General features: G+C 44.4%; 1 protein-coding gene across 1 annotated transcript in view; it reads right to left on the minus strand.

Moving 5' to 3' along the window:
* Positions 1 to 14,788, minus strand: part of LOC123771313 (uncharacterized) — a 43,985-nt gene that overhangs the window by 13,126 nt on the left and 16,071 nt on the right. The window contains exon 2 of the mRNA XM_069305204.1: positions 3,083 to 3,225. Coding sequence (XP_069161305.1) covers positions 3,083 to 3,225 — 143 coding nt within the window. The remainder of the gene's footprint in view (positions 1 to 3,082; positions 3,226 to 14,788) is intronic.

Genomic DNA, 14,788 nt, shown 5'->3' on the forward strand with positions numbered 1-14,788 from the left:
ATGAGTGGCGCTGCCCAATACTGTCACTATGGCGGTGTGTCCACTCACAGGATGAGTGACGCTGCCCAATACTGTCACTATGGTGGTGTGTCCACTCACAGGATGAGTGGCGCTGCCCAATACTGTCACTATGGCGGTGTGTCCACTCACAGGATGAGTGGCGCTGCCCAATACTGTCACTATGGCGGTGTGTCCACTCACAGGATGAGTGGCGCTGCCCAATACTGTCACTATGGCGGTGTGTCCACTCACAGGATGAGTGGCGCTGCCCAATACTGTCACTATGGCGGTGTGTCCACTCACAGGATGAGTGGCGCTGCCCAATACTGTCACTATGGCGGTGTGTCCACTCACAGGATGAGTGGCGCTGCCCAATACTGTCACTATGGCGGTGTGTCCACTCACAGGATGAGTGACGCTGCCCAATACTGTCACTATGGCGGTGTGTCCACTCACAGGATGAGTGGCGCTGCCCAATACTGTCACTATGGTGGTGTGTCCACTCACAGGATGAGTGGCGCTGCCCAATACTGTCACTATGGCGGTGTGTCCACTCACAGGATGAGTGGCGCTGCCCAATACTGTCACTATGGCGGCGTGTCCACTCACAGGATGAGTGGCGCTGCCCAATACTGTCACTATGGCGGTGTGTCCACTCACAGGATGAGTGGCGCTGCCCAATACTGTCACTATGGCAGTGTGTCCACTCACAGGATGAGTGACGCTGCCCAATACTGTCACTATGGCGGTGTGTTCACTCACAGGATGAGTGGCGCTGCCCAATACTGTCACTATGGCGGTGTGTTCACTCACAGGATGAGTGGCGCTGCCCAATACTGTCACTATGGCGGTGTGTTCGCTCACAGGATGAGTGGCGCTGCCATTGTAACCCGTCCTCTTAAAAATAACGTCACTTTTTGGCTCGTATGCTCACTATGGCCAAATTTGGACGTAATTTGAAATGAAATCGACTCACAAAAGTGACGTACTATCCCGTTTTCTGTTTGAGTCGTCCGGCTTACTCGGTAAGGTTAGGAGAGGAAACTTTCAATCAACATTTTTCATAACGTTTTGAAACTTTATGAAAATTTCCTGCCCACCTAACCTATCAGAGGACCCTTTGCTTACTGTTGTTTAAAAAAAAACAAATCCCAAATATATTTTCATTTTCAAATTACATCCACTTTCGGCCATACGGGTAAACGGCCAAAAGCGACGTTATTTTTAAGGCATGGAGTGAAGTGTTTACAGCAACATTCACTCTGCATGCGTTGAGGCAATGTGGTTCTTAATACAGGCTTTTTAATTTCCGTTTTGAAAGACTTTATTCATAATTACAGTGTACGCTGCTCCAGCCCTGTCATTAGTAGGGTTAGATGAACCATCAGTGAAGGTTTTTATCTAATTAATTTCTGACTATTAATTTCCTCGAGATAATTATGACGCATTTCTTGTGGTATCATGTTTGGAGTTTTTTACGTTATCATTTCTCATTATAGTCTTACATGGTTCTCTCAAGGAGGTCGAGGTGTTTGAGGTAGCAGACTGATCGGTGATGCACTTTTTTGTTTTTCCTGTTTCCTACTGTATCACAGAAATTATTTTTATTCTTGGCAATATTGTGATGAGGGTCTCTGGCTATCTTAATTGCAAGCTTAACATTCAGTTTAATAAGTCTGCTTTCAAGACTGAGGGGAGACGGCTCATCTTGTAGATTAGATGTTTTGGCAGTTTCTGGGACTCTAAGAATGACTGGCATGGCTTCATTTTGTATGCTTTCAAGTATTGTTTATATCCCTTGGAGTACGTGTATCAGAGTGGCCCAGTGTTGCGTAGCCTATGACGGAGCGCACATTGGCTGTGCACATATTTTAAATACAACAATAGATGCCTCATGCCTATTCCAGGACATGAGTTTCAGGGTCCTGAGATGACTTTTACATGTCCAGAGGAGTTGATCAAGCTCCTCGTTTCCTTGTTAGAAGTGACAGTAGTTCCAAGGTACCCCGATAGTGATCAAGCCACTCGTGTTGCACAATTTAGTTATAGGTCTTCCTTTTCCAGTGTGACGACGGAAACGCCAGTTTCTCAAACTTTGCTGAAATTTGTTTAAGTCGTGAACACTAAAGACAGCAAACCCGAAACACACAATCTCGCGCAGATAAAAAAAATAATAATAAGCTTCTGCCACGGTCATAGGTCTAGTTCTTTAACTTGGATCTTTCGGAAGAGTCATACACCACTGATGATTTGAAACTGCGGCTTGAGTTACTACAGGCAGTAGGCGTGGTGGAAGTACAGGCTACAGGAACATTCAGAACGCCTGGGTAGCCTCGCATATTAATGGAGAACGCGTAACAAAAACAAGAAATTTTAAATTAATCTCAAGTCCTGGAACATCTGTCATGTCAGTAGATATGTGGGTGACACTGAGGAGATGCTGGACTGTTACCATGACATGACAGCAGTTTTGTAATGACAGTCATACATAACCCCCCCCCATGTTGTAAACTCGAGAAGCCTCATCGCAATCGCCCTTATATTGTAAACTCGAGAAGCCTCATAGCAATCGCCCTTATATTGTAAACTCGAGAAGCCTCATAGCAATCGCCCTTATATTGTAAACTCGAGAAGCCTCAACGCAATCACCCTTATATTGTAAACCCAGAACGCCTCAACTTAGGTAACTTTTGATAGAGGATTGAAGGTCAAGATTCCTTTCGCCTTATGTGATTATCGCGGAGCAAGATAAGCGTTACAAGCGTTGGATATTGTGTCATGATGTGTCCGGCAGACTTTGGAAATGTTTTGACAGCTTCGAGACAAATATATGTTTGACAAATTTCTCTCCCTGTCCATGGAGGACAGAAGAAAATGTATATATGGTGGTTAGCATTGTTAATGTGTGGCCACATCTGTGGTAGAAAATAATAACAGTAAAAAAAAAAGTGGAGGACCAGGCACGGTGCCCCGGGGGAGAGGGCTGCTAGGCACGGTGCCCCGGGGGAGAGGGCTGCTAGGCACAGTGCCCCGGGGGAGAGGAGGACCAGGCACAGTGCCCCGGGGGAGGAGAGCCACTAACCTCTGAGTGCCAGGATCTCATCATGATAGACGGAGCCGGTGAAGACGCCAGTGAGAGTCTCTGCCAGGTACCGGAGCCAGGTGTTGCCGGCCCCGGGGAAGGACGCCAGGGGTATGAGCGGCGTCCGGCCTCCCACCAGGAACCTGCCATACGTCATACATTAATACTAAAATATACGTAAATATACACAAGACTGTCCTAGGCAATACAATACAATCCAAACGGTACTTGGAAATATAGTCCCATCTATAAACACTTCGTAATATAAAAATCTGTTGTAAGTTAGATTAATCTTCTTATAGAGAAGTCGAATCAACGGTTCTCCTTTTTTTCAGGTAAATTATAATGTAATATCCAGGCTGTAGAGGTGTGTTGTGATGTTGTGTTGAGGTGTGTGGTTGTGGTTTAGTTTTATGGTGCACACAGTGTGATGTTGTAATGGGATGTTTGGTTATGCAGTGTGAAGGTATAAGAGTTATGTTGTAATATGAGGTTGTATTATAGCTTTGTAACTCGAGTGGTGAATGTAATTTGCTTGTGTAAGCTGGGATGTTGCTGTACATGGGAAGGGGATTGTGTTATTGGTTGGGTCATGGTATAGTTTGATGGTTTAGAATGCTGGTGATAGTTGAGTAAGTGTTTTTTGGGGGGGAATGTGTTGTACTGATGGGAGTGCAACCCGTCCTCTTAAAAATAACGTCGCTTTTCGCTCGTATGCGCGCTATGGCCAAAAGTGGACGTAATTTGAAATGAAATCGACTCACAAAAGTGACGTACTGTCCCGTTTTCTGTTTGAATCGTCCGGCCTACTCAGAAAGGTTAGGAGAGGAAACTTTCAATTCAATGTGATGCGTCCTGGAGTATCACAGTTGTGTGTGAGGATGATTTTGGTGTGTTGTAGGGTGGTGTTGAGTTATTGTTCTGTGAGGGTGTAGGACTAGTCATGTGTTGTGGTACTTGTGGCATACTGGTTTTGGGCCCTAAGCGCTTAGTCTTGCCAGTCTGGGGCGAGTCACTTCCTGAGCAAACAGCCGCTCCGAGCCTAGCCTAGCCTAGGCCTGGAGCCTAGCCGCTCTGAGGCCTGACCTGGGCCTGTGTCAGTAGAAGCGGGTCCAGTGCGTGTGCTTATGACGTCACTATGGTTTCCTTTTATGTTGATAGATACATTTTTGTTTTTTGTTAAACATTACTGCACTGTTTTCTGTTACCCCATGCTAGCTGATCTTTAATGGATAATTGGGAACTGTTTTCCACACACACACAATTACACACACACACACACACATATATATATATATATATATATATATATATATATATATATATATATATATATATATATATATATATATATATATATATAATAAAAATTTGTTCAAAATCACTATCTCCGAAAGTTCTTCACCGGTTGCTTTGAAATTTTCACACAACGTTCCATTCACATCCAAGCGTGTTTTTATATACATACTATATAGATGTTACGTCTGTGACGGGGAAAAACATGTTTTTTTTTTAATTGTGTTTTTTTTATGTGAGGGAAATCTTTGAAACCTCGTTACCGATTGCTTCGAAATTTTGATACAACGTTGCATTCGAATAGGCGCGTGTTTTTATATACCTACTATATACCTGCCTCACCTGTGACAGGAAAAATCATGCTTTTTTTTTAACAACGCCATCTGTTGAACGTAAGAGCAATACACGTTGTAATATCTGAAATTTCTTCACCGATTGCTTTGTAATTTTGACACAATCTTCCATTCGAATACGCGCATTTTTATATACCTACTATATAGATGGCCCACATGTGACAGGTAAAAACATGATTTTTTTAAAAACAGCGCCATCTGTTTCACGTAATATCAACACATGTTATCCTAAATATGTTACGATTCCATTTCAGTGTGTCTGATTGCATTGATAAACTGAATTTTCATAGATTTCGATTTATTTTCATTTTGATTTAATTATTTTGTGTGACATTGTGCTAGAATTGAGCTGTGTTATTTACCATATCGTTCATTTCGTAAGTATAAGTATAGATGCCACACCTGTGACAGGTAAAAACTTTTTTTTTTTTTAAGAAACGGCGCCATCTGTTGCACATAAGAGCAACACACGCTATCCTAAATATGTTACGGTTCCATTTCAATGTTTCCGATTGCATTGACAAATTTAATTTTCATAAATCTCAATTTATTTTCCTTTTAATTATTTTGTGTGACATTGCGTTGGAATTGAGCCAGTTGCATAGTGCCCCTGGCTGTCTGGGTTCGAGTCACTTCAGGGATGTGGAGTTTTCAGTTATACACACACACACACACACACACACACACACACACACACACACACATATATATATATATATATATATATATATATATATATATATATATATATATATATATATATATATAATATAATATAAATTTCAAGTTTAAGTAATTTGCTTTCGTTTCTGATTTCAGCGCCTGGGTGGAGCCAGGTCTGTGAGTATTTTTAAAATTTGTATATGTTGTATAATTTTGTTGAAGTGATTTTGTAAACAACGAACATTAATATGTATTTTTACAATCTGTTTCCCATATAATTTTGAGCTAGGCAGTGTTTATGTACAGCGCCTCACAAGGCCATCGGCGAGATTAAAATTGTTCTTGGGTTTGAATAATATTTCCTTTCTATACATGATTTTGAGTTACGAATATACCATGTTCAGGTTAGACTAGAAAGTTGAGTAGTTTTAGTCTAGGCCTAGTGGAGAGGTAGGCTTAGGCTAAGATAGCCTACGTGACATTGATCGAGGAAGTACAAGGTAGACTATAAGTAGGCTTTAAATTAATGAATATAATTAAAAGCAAAGGGCGTAAAATGGGTTAATGGGACCATGGCTTAAGCCTATTTGATACCGCAAGAGACGAGAATGAGTTACAGCCACGTGGAGAGTAGGCTGTAACGCTGCGTACCATTTGCAAACTGTTACAAATTATAGATTAGTTTTATTATCTTTATTTAATTTCCAACACTTATATAGACATACGATACAGCTTTTACAAGCGTAATAGTTATCCATTCTGGCGGACAGCTTTTGGCAGTGCCTAATTTACTGGGATTTACAAATATTATGAGCAATGGTACTTCATAGGATACAAATGTTTTGGATATTTGGATGCAGGATCATTGGGAGCTGCGCTATGTGAATACAGGCCCACTTGGGGCTGCGCTATGTGGCTACAGATCCGCTGGGGGCTGCGCTATGTGGCTACAGATCCGCTGGGGGCTGCGCCATGTGGCTACAGATCCGCTGGGGCCTGCGCTATGTGGCTACAGATCCGCTGGGGGCTGCGCTATGTGGATACAGGCCCACTGGGGGCTGCGCCATGTGGCTACAGATCCGCTGGGGCCTGCGCTATGTGGCTACAGATCCGCTGGGGGCTGCGCTATGTGGATACAGGCCCACTGGGGGCTGCGCTATGTGGATACAGGCCCACTGGGGGCTGCGATATGTGGCTACAGATCCGCTGGGGGCTGCGCAATTTAGGTACAGGTCCATTGGACTGACCGGTAATTGTGTTATCGGATCCCTTTACCAACTAGCCCTTAAATTATTCGTGCTATCTCTTCCTATAACAAAACCTAATGCTATCTTGCCTTTTTACAAAACATTGTCCTGAAATTAAAAAGAAAAAACGGAGCGGCCATGTCTGAAAGGGACAATGAGTACCCATGAATTTATATATGACGTCAATTCTGTGAGGGGGGGGGGGAACAACACATTTACACTGTAAGCCAGTATGAGTTCATATAGCACTTGGGAGATGAGGACGGGGTGAAGAAACAGTGCACAACCACTTCCACCATCGGGGGATTGAACGCCGACCTGCAAGAAGTGAGGCTGTCGCTTTTTTTTGTGCCGGCCAGAGTAGATACGTGTTTCGAAAGGGGCGATGTGTACCCTGGGAACATAAAATATTGCGTCAGTTTTAATTATTAAATTGACCTGTAGTCGAATTATCAAATATTCATTGTTAATTAAGGCTCAGTTAATGTTTGATTATCAGCCTGCTTGTTCTGTTCTTGTTTTATTGTGTTTGTACAAGCGTTCGAGAGCTCTTGATGTTATCTTCTAGCTCTGCGACTCCTGGCCGTCGGGGGGCGTGCTGGTGCAGCCTAGTGTGGGTCCTGCCTCCAGGGGGCTCACACACCGTGGGGTTCATACCTCCAGCAGAGGGAGGAGAGGAGCAGTAGAGGCCTCGTGTTAGCAGAGACGGGTGGGGGTGGGGGGGGATGGTTGGAAACAAACAAGAGGCCTCGTGTTGACACAATGCAACAATGGGTGGAAGCCAGGTAGGTTGAGGGCCGTGGCTGGCTTCATCGTTTGATCTCTTATTTTTGTTTGTTTGCAACAAATCTCACGCTGTATAATTTGCTTAAATATATTTCGGAGTCCACAGGCGAGGGTTTTTCTTCAGGACCTGATATATTTCGTTGAATTTTATATCTGATATATTGAGGTAATTTAATTAGCTATGAATATATTTTGTGAGCGAGTATTAGACAATATTCCGGTTGACTGTTGACTGTCCTTCATGTGGAACTTGTACAACCCTTATTGCTAACCTTTCTCTGCCTCATTATCCATTTATCACCTCTTCATTCTCAACCCCATCGCCAGTCCCTGTCCTCGAAGCCTACCATCCACACCCATGTTAAGTTAGAACCTACTCCAGTCAAGGTTACCAGACCCATCTACTACCGTCCTATTGGTGATGAACCTGTTAATGAATATGCAGGTGCACCTCTTCCTGAAAACTACTCAAATGCTGAAGCCTACGTTTCTGCCAAAGATCTCTACTCTGGTCGTCGTAATGCAGCTCTTCTCTTCCCATTCTCCTCGTTCTTCCTTCCGGTCTCTTCCTATTGTTTCAGTGTTCCACCTCACTTGAGATATATATACAAGAGTTGTTACATTCTTGTAGAGCCACTAGTACGCGTAGCGTTTCGGGCAGGTCCCTGGAATACGATCCCCTGCCGCGAAGAATCGTTTTTTCATCCAAGTACACATTTTACTGTTGCGTTAAACAGAGGCTACAGTTAAGGAATTGCGCCCAGTAAATCCTCCCCGGCCAGGATACGAACCCATGACATAGCGCTCGCGGAACGCCAGGCGAGTGTCTTACCACTACACCACGGAGACTTGATAAATTTATTCATAGTCTCCTCTCCACGTTAACTGTCTCCACCCACCTCGCCTCCCTCCCTCCCCACAGCCGTGGACCACTAGACAAGTTCACTTTTGTATTATTGAATTATGGACAAATCGGAAAGTTTTTTTCTTACCGCGTCATCAGTCAAAGACCTACTCTAACCTCTTCTAGTAATCCTGGGCCTAGTACACGCTGCCTTGCGTCTAATACAGTACATATATGTGTGCTATATTAGGTCTAGGAATACTGAAGTTTGAGGCAGCACCAAAGAGTCAGAGCTCAACCCCCACAAGCATCACTAGGTGAGTACAACTAGGTGAGCACAACTAGGTGAGCACGCACGCGCGCTCACACACACACACACACACACACACACACACACACACACACACACACACACACACACACACACACACACACACACACACGTGTGTGTGTGTGAAATGGGACAGGAGTCAATGGGACAGGAGTCAACTTGGAAATGAGACAGGAGTCATTGCTGTAAACAACCGATAGCTGGAAAGGCGGGATCCAAGAGTCAATGCTCGATCCTGCAAGCACAAATAGGTGAGTACATGCACACACGCACAGAGATGGTAAATCGTGCCTCACAAGTTTAATAGAATTTTATGACCAGGCAACGAAAATTAGGCAGGAAAGAGAAGGGTGGGCCGACTGCATTTTCCTGGATTGCCAAAAAGCCTTTGACACAGTACCCAATAAAAGGCTGTTAAAAAAGTTGGAGCAACAGGCAGGAGTAAAAGGGAAGGTGCTCCAGTGGATAAGGGAGTACTTAAGCAACAGGAAACAGCGAGTAACGGTGAGGGGGAAGACATCAGAGTGGCGAGATGTCACCAGCGGAGTCCCACAGGGCTCAGTACTTGGACCCATCCTGTTTCTAATATATGTGAACGATCTTCCAGAGGGTATAGACTCATTCTTCTCGATGTTTGCTGATGATGCAAAAATTATGAGAAGAATCAAGACGGATGAAGATAGACAGAGACTACAGGATGACCTGGATAAACTGGAGGAATGGTCTAGAAAATGGCTGCTAAAGTTCAACTCAGGAAAGTGTAAGGTGATGAAATTAGGCGAAGGGAACAGGAGGCTGAACACAAGGTATCATCTGGGAGGGGAAATCCTGCAAGAGTCAAATCGAGAGAAGGATCTGGGGGTTGATATCACACCGAACCTGTCCCCAGAGGTCCACATCAAAAGAATATCATCAGCGGCATATGCTAGACTGGCCAACATAAGAACTGCCTTCAGAAACTTGTGTAAGGAATCTTTCAGAACCCTGTATACCACTTATGTAAGACCAATCCTGGAGTATGCAGCTCCAGCCTGGAGTCCATACCTAGTTAAACACAAGACAAAGTTAGAGAAGATTCAGCGGTATGCCACCAGGTTCGTCCCGGAACTGAGAGGATTGAGCTACGAGGAAAGGCTAAAGGAGCTGATCCTCACATCCCTGGAAAACAGAAGAGTAAGGGGAGACATGATAACCACCTACAAAATTCTCAGGGGAATTGACAGGGTGGACAAAGACAAACTCTTCAGCACGGGTGGGACACGAACAAGAGGACACAGGTGGAAATTTAGTACCCAGATGAGCCACAGAGACGTTAGAAAGAATTTTTTCAGTGTCAGAGTAGTTAATAAATGGAATGCACTAGGAAGTGATGTGGTGGAGGCTGGCTCCATACACAGTTTCAAATGTAGATATGATAGAGCCCAGTAGGCTCAGGAATCTGTACACCAGTTGATTGACAGTTGAGAGGCGGGACCAAAGAGCCAAAGCTCAACCCCCGCAAGCACAATTAGGTGAATTAGGTGAGTACACGCACGCACATAGAATCAACATAGCAGTCAATACTATAATTGAGAGAGTAGCCACTGCTACCTGTAGAAATAGATTCCATCTGCTCATCATGGGGGACTTCAATCGCGGAAGGATAGACTGGGAAAACAAGAAACCGCATGGAGGCGAGGAAACATGGAGAGCTAAACTGCTGGAAGTGGCGACAAGAATTTTTTAAATCAGTATGTCAGGGAACCCACAAGAATTTAAGACAATGGTGAACCAGCGAGACTCGACAAAGTCTTCACTCAAATGATTCCAGCTTAAGGGAAATCGGTTTCGAAGTCCCCGTGGGTATGAGTGATCACAGTGTACTGATGTTTGAGAATTTAGTCAAAGAAGGGTTAATGTACTCAAGGGAGGGCTCAGAAAACAAAAGGTTGGCATTCCAAAAGGGAAACTATGATGAGATAAGTAAATTCCTAACAGATGTAACTCGGGAAGCAAAGCTCAGAGGAAAAACGGCCCAAGACATGATGGACTTCATCACGCAGAAGTGTAAGGAGGCAGTAGACAAGTTCGTCCCAGTTCTGAAGGAAAAAAAATAAATGCAGACAACAAACCCATGGTTTAATCAGAGATGTAAGCTAGCAAAGCAACTAAGTGCAAGGGCATGGAGAAACTATAGAAATAATAGGATTCTAGAGCAGAGAAAGATACCAGAGAGCCAGGAATGAATACATCAGGGTGAGAAGAGAGGCAGAAAGGCGATACGAAAATTACATAGCGAGCAAAGGCAAAGACTCATCCTACATTGCTGCACAGCCACATCAGGAGGAAAACATCTGTGAAGGAACAGGTACTGAAACTGAGGATAGGGGCAGACAGATTCAATACAAATGACAAAGTGTGTGAGGAACTCGATAAGAAATTCCAGGAGGTCTTCACATTAGAGCAAGGGGAAGTTCCAGAAAGAAGAGAGGGAATAAATAACCAGGCACCGCTAGACGAATTTTGGATTACTAGTGGGGAGGTAAGGAAGATTTTGCTAGATTTGGATGTGACAAAGGCTATAGGCCCAGAGGGAATATCACCATGGATACTAAAGGAAGGAGCAGAATCACTGTGCCTGCCACTCTCCATACTGTACAACAAATCACTGGTAACAGGGGAGCTGCCAAAAATTTGGAAGACGGCTAATGTAGTCCCGATATACAAAAAGGGTGATAGACAAGAGGCACTGATCTACAGGCCAATGTCCCTAACTTGCATACCATGCAAGCTGATGGAGAAGATTGTGTGAAAAAAGCTAGTGAAGCACCTGGAGCAAAAGAACTTTGCAACACAACATCAACATGGGTTCAGAGATGGCAAATCATGGCTCACAGGTTTAATGGAATTCTACGACCAGGCAACAAAAATCAGGCAAGAAAAAGAAGGGTGGGTAGACTGCGTATTTTTGGACTGCAAGAAAGCCTTTGACACAGTACCACATAAGAGACTAGTGCACAAGCTGGGGATGCAGACAGGAGTGAAAGGGAAGGTACTCCAATGGATAAGGGAGTACCTAAGCAACAGAAGACAGCGAGTCACTGTGAGGGGTGAGGTCTCAGATTGGCGAAGAGTCATTATTGGAGTCTTTAAGGGTTCAGTCTTTGGACCTATACTGTTTCTGATATATGTGAATGATCTTCCAGAGGGTATAGACTCGTTCCTCTCAATGTTTGCTGATGATGCAAAAATTATGAGGAGGATTAAGTCAGAGGAAGATAGTATGAGGCTACAAGATGATCTAGACAAACTGAATGAATGGTCCAACAAATGGCTACTACAGTTCAACCCGAGCAAATGTAAGGTAATGAAACCAGGCAGTGGGAACAGGAGGCCAGAAACAGGATACCGAACGGGAGATGTCCTCCATAAAACGAACAGAGAGAAAGATCTAGGAGTTGATATCACACCAAACCTGTCTCCTGAAGCCCACATAAAAAGAATAACGTCTGCGGCATATGCGAGGCTGGCTAACATCAGAACAGCCTTCAGGAACCTGTGTAAGGAATCATTCAGAACCTTGTACATCACATATGTAAGACCAATCCTGGAGTATGCGGCCCCAGCATGGAGTCCGTACCTTGTCAAGCACAAGACGAAGCTGGAAAAAGTTCAGAGGTATGCCACTAGGCTAGTCCCAGAACTAAGAGGCATGAGTTACGAAGAAAGGCTGCGTGCAATGCACCTAACGTCGCTAGAAGATAGGAGAGCTCGAGGAGACATGATCACTACCTACAAAATTCTAATAGGAATCCACAGGGTAGATAAAGATAATTTTTTTTTAACACGGGTGGTACTCCAACAAGGGGACACAGGTGGAAACTGAGTACCCAAATGAGCCACAGTAAGTGGGGTTATGACCTCACTTACTTTTGTAAGTGGCGTCTTAAGGGTAAAGTATAAAGTGTAGGTCTTCGTACGCAGACAACCTTGTACATTCGTACACGCTCGGAGTTCCATTTTTGCCTGAGAACACATTTCCTTAATTAATTATAATACTCTGCAGTAATTACTGAGTGTCCGGTGACACACGGGGATCCTGCCACACCTGTATACACCTGTACGGGGCTCCTGCCACACCTGTAGACACCTGTACGGGGCTCCTGCCACACCGGTATACACCTGTACGGGGCTCCTGCCACACCTGTATACACCTGTACGGGGCTCCTGCCACACCTGTAGACACCTGTACGGGGCTCCTGCCACACCTGTATACACCTGTACGGGGCTCCTGCCACACCGGTATACACCTGTACGGGGCTCCTGCCACACCTGTACGGGGCTCCTGCCACACCTGTAGACACCTGCACGGGGCTCCTGCCACACCTGTATACACCTGTACGGGGCTCCTGCCACACCTGTATACACCTGTACGGGGCTCCTGCCACACCTGTACGGGGCTCCTACTTCGGCTCAGGAATCTGTGCACCAGTTGATTGACAGTTGAGAGGCGGGACCAAAGAGCCGAAGCTCAACCCCCGCAAGCACAACTAGGTGAGTACAAGTATTCACCCCCCCCCCCACGCACCAGGAATGCCAAAATTATGCTCAAGAATGATCAAGCATGATAGGCTTACCATACCTTGCGTTGATTCCGGGGTCAAGGTCCCCGCGGCCCGGTCTCTGGCCAGGCCCTGGTCTGGTCAACCAGGCTTTTGGACGCTGCTACTCGCAACCTGACGTATGAGTCACAACCTGGTTGATCAGTTATCCTTTGGTGGTGTTTATCCAGTTCTCTCTTGAACACTGTGAGGGGTCGGCCAGTTATGTCCCTTATGTGTAGTGGAAGCGTGTTGAACAGTCTCGGGCCTCTGATGTTGATAGTTCTCTCTCAGAGTACCTGTTGCACCTCTGCTCTTAAACGGGGGTATTCTGCACATCCTGCCATGCCTTCTGGTCTCATGTGATGTTATTTCTGTGTGCAGGTTTGGGACCAGCCCCTCTAATATTTTCCACGTGTAAATTATTATGTATCTCTCCCGCCTGCGCTCAAGAGAATACAGATTTAGGCTCCTTAGTCGGTCCCAATAGTTTAGATGTTTTACTGAGTGGATTCTAGCAGTAAAGGATCTCTGCACGCTCTCCAGGTCAGCAATTTCTCCAGGTTGGAAAGAAGCTGTCATTATGCAGCAGTACTCCACTCTAGAGAGCACTAGCGTCTTGAAGAGTATCATCACTGGTATAGCATCTCTAGTGTGAAAAGTTCTTGTTATCCGACCTGTCATTTTTCTTGCAGTTGTGACGGCTACTTTGTGTTACGATAACACAATAAAGGCTAGAACACGCACGGGAGAGACATCTCCCGTCACGCAGGGTGCAGTCGCACCTCCACTGATCTCCAGTATCATCTATTGATACTGGTAATGGCTCAAAAGGGCTATGACTTACGGGCTATTCATGCCCGAGCCACCTTTTGGGTGGCTTAATCTTTATCAGTCAAAGGCTAGAAATTACCCACACATGCATGATAGGCTGATAGTTATACATACACACATGCATGCTAGGCTGATAGTTACACATATACACATGTATGGTAGGCTACGGGTTACATATATATAGAGGCACACATCTACCCGCGCCTCCATTACCCTCTCCCATATATATTAACTTGCTATTATCAATCAACATTATTGTTTAAGTTAATATCTAGACTTCAACTTCATTATAATACGTATGTTTCTGGTACATTTATCTGAAATCTGAAATGCCCCTTTTTATTTATTTTGGTTAATATGATTTTATTATATCAGGAATTTCAACTTCACATCAGGCGAGGTGAATGTTACCTCAACATTAGGCTATCTTTACTGTCTAGTGAGTGGTTTGGTCAACATTAAGCTATCTTTACTGTCTAGTGAGTGGTTTGGTCAACATTAAGCTATCTTTACTGTCTAGTGAGTGGTTTGGTCAACATTAAGCTATCTTTACTGTCTAGTGAGTGGTTTGGTCAACATTAAGCTATCTTTACTGTCTAGTGAGTGGTTTGGTCAACATTAAGCTATCTTTACTGTCTAGTGAGTGGTTTGGTCAACATTAAGCTATCTTTACTGTCTAGTGTGTGGTTTGGTCAACATTAGGCTATCTTTACTGTCTAGTGAGTGGTTTGGTCAACATTAAGCTATCTTTACTGTCTAGTGTGTGGTTTGG

This window comes from Procambarus clarkii, chromosome 54 (assembly GCF_040958095.1).
Source record: "Procambarus clarkii isolate CNS0578487 chromosome 54, FALCON_Pclarkii_2.0, whole genome shotgun sequence".
In the NCBI taxonomy this organism is placed as follows: Eukaryota; Metazoa; Arthropoda; class Malacostraca; order Decapoda; family Cambaridae; genus Procambarus; species Procambarus clarkii.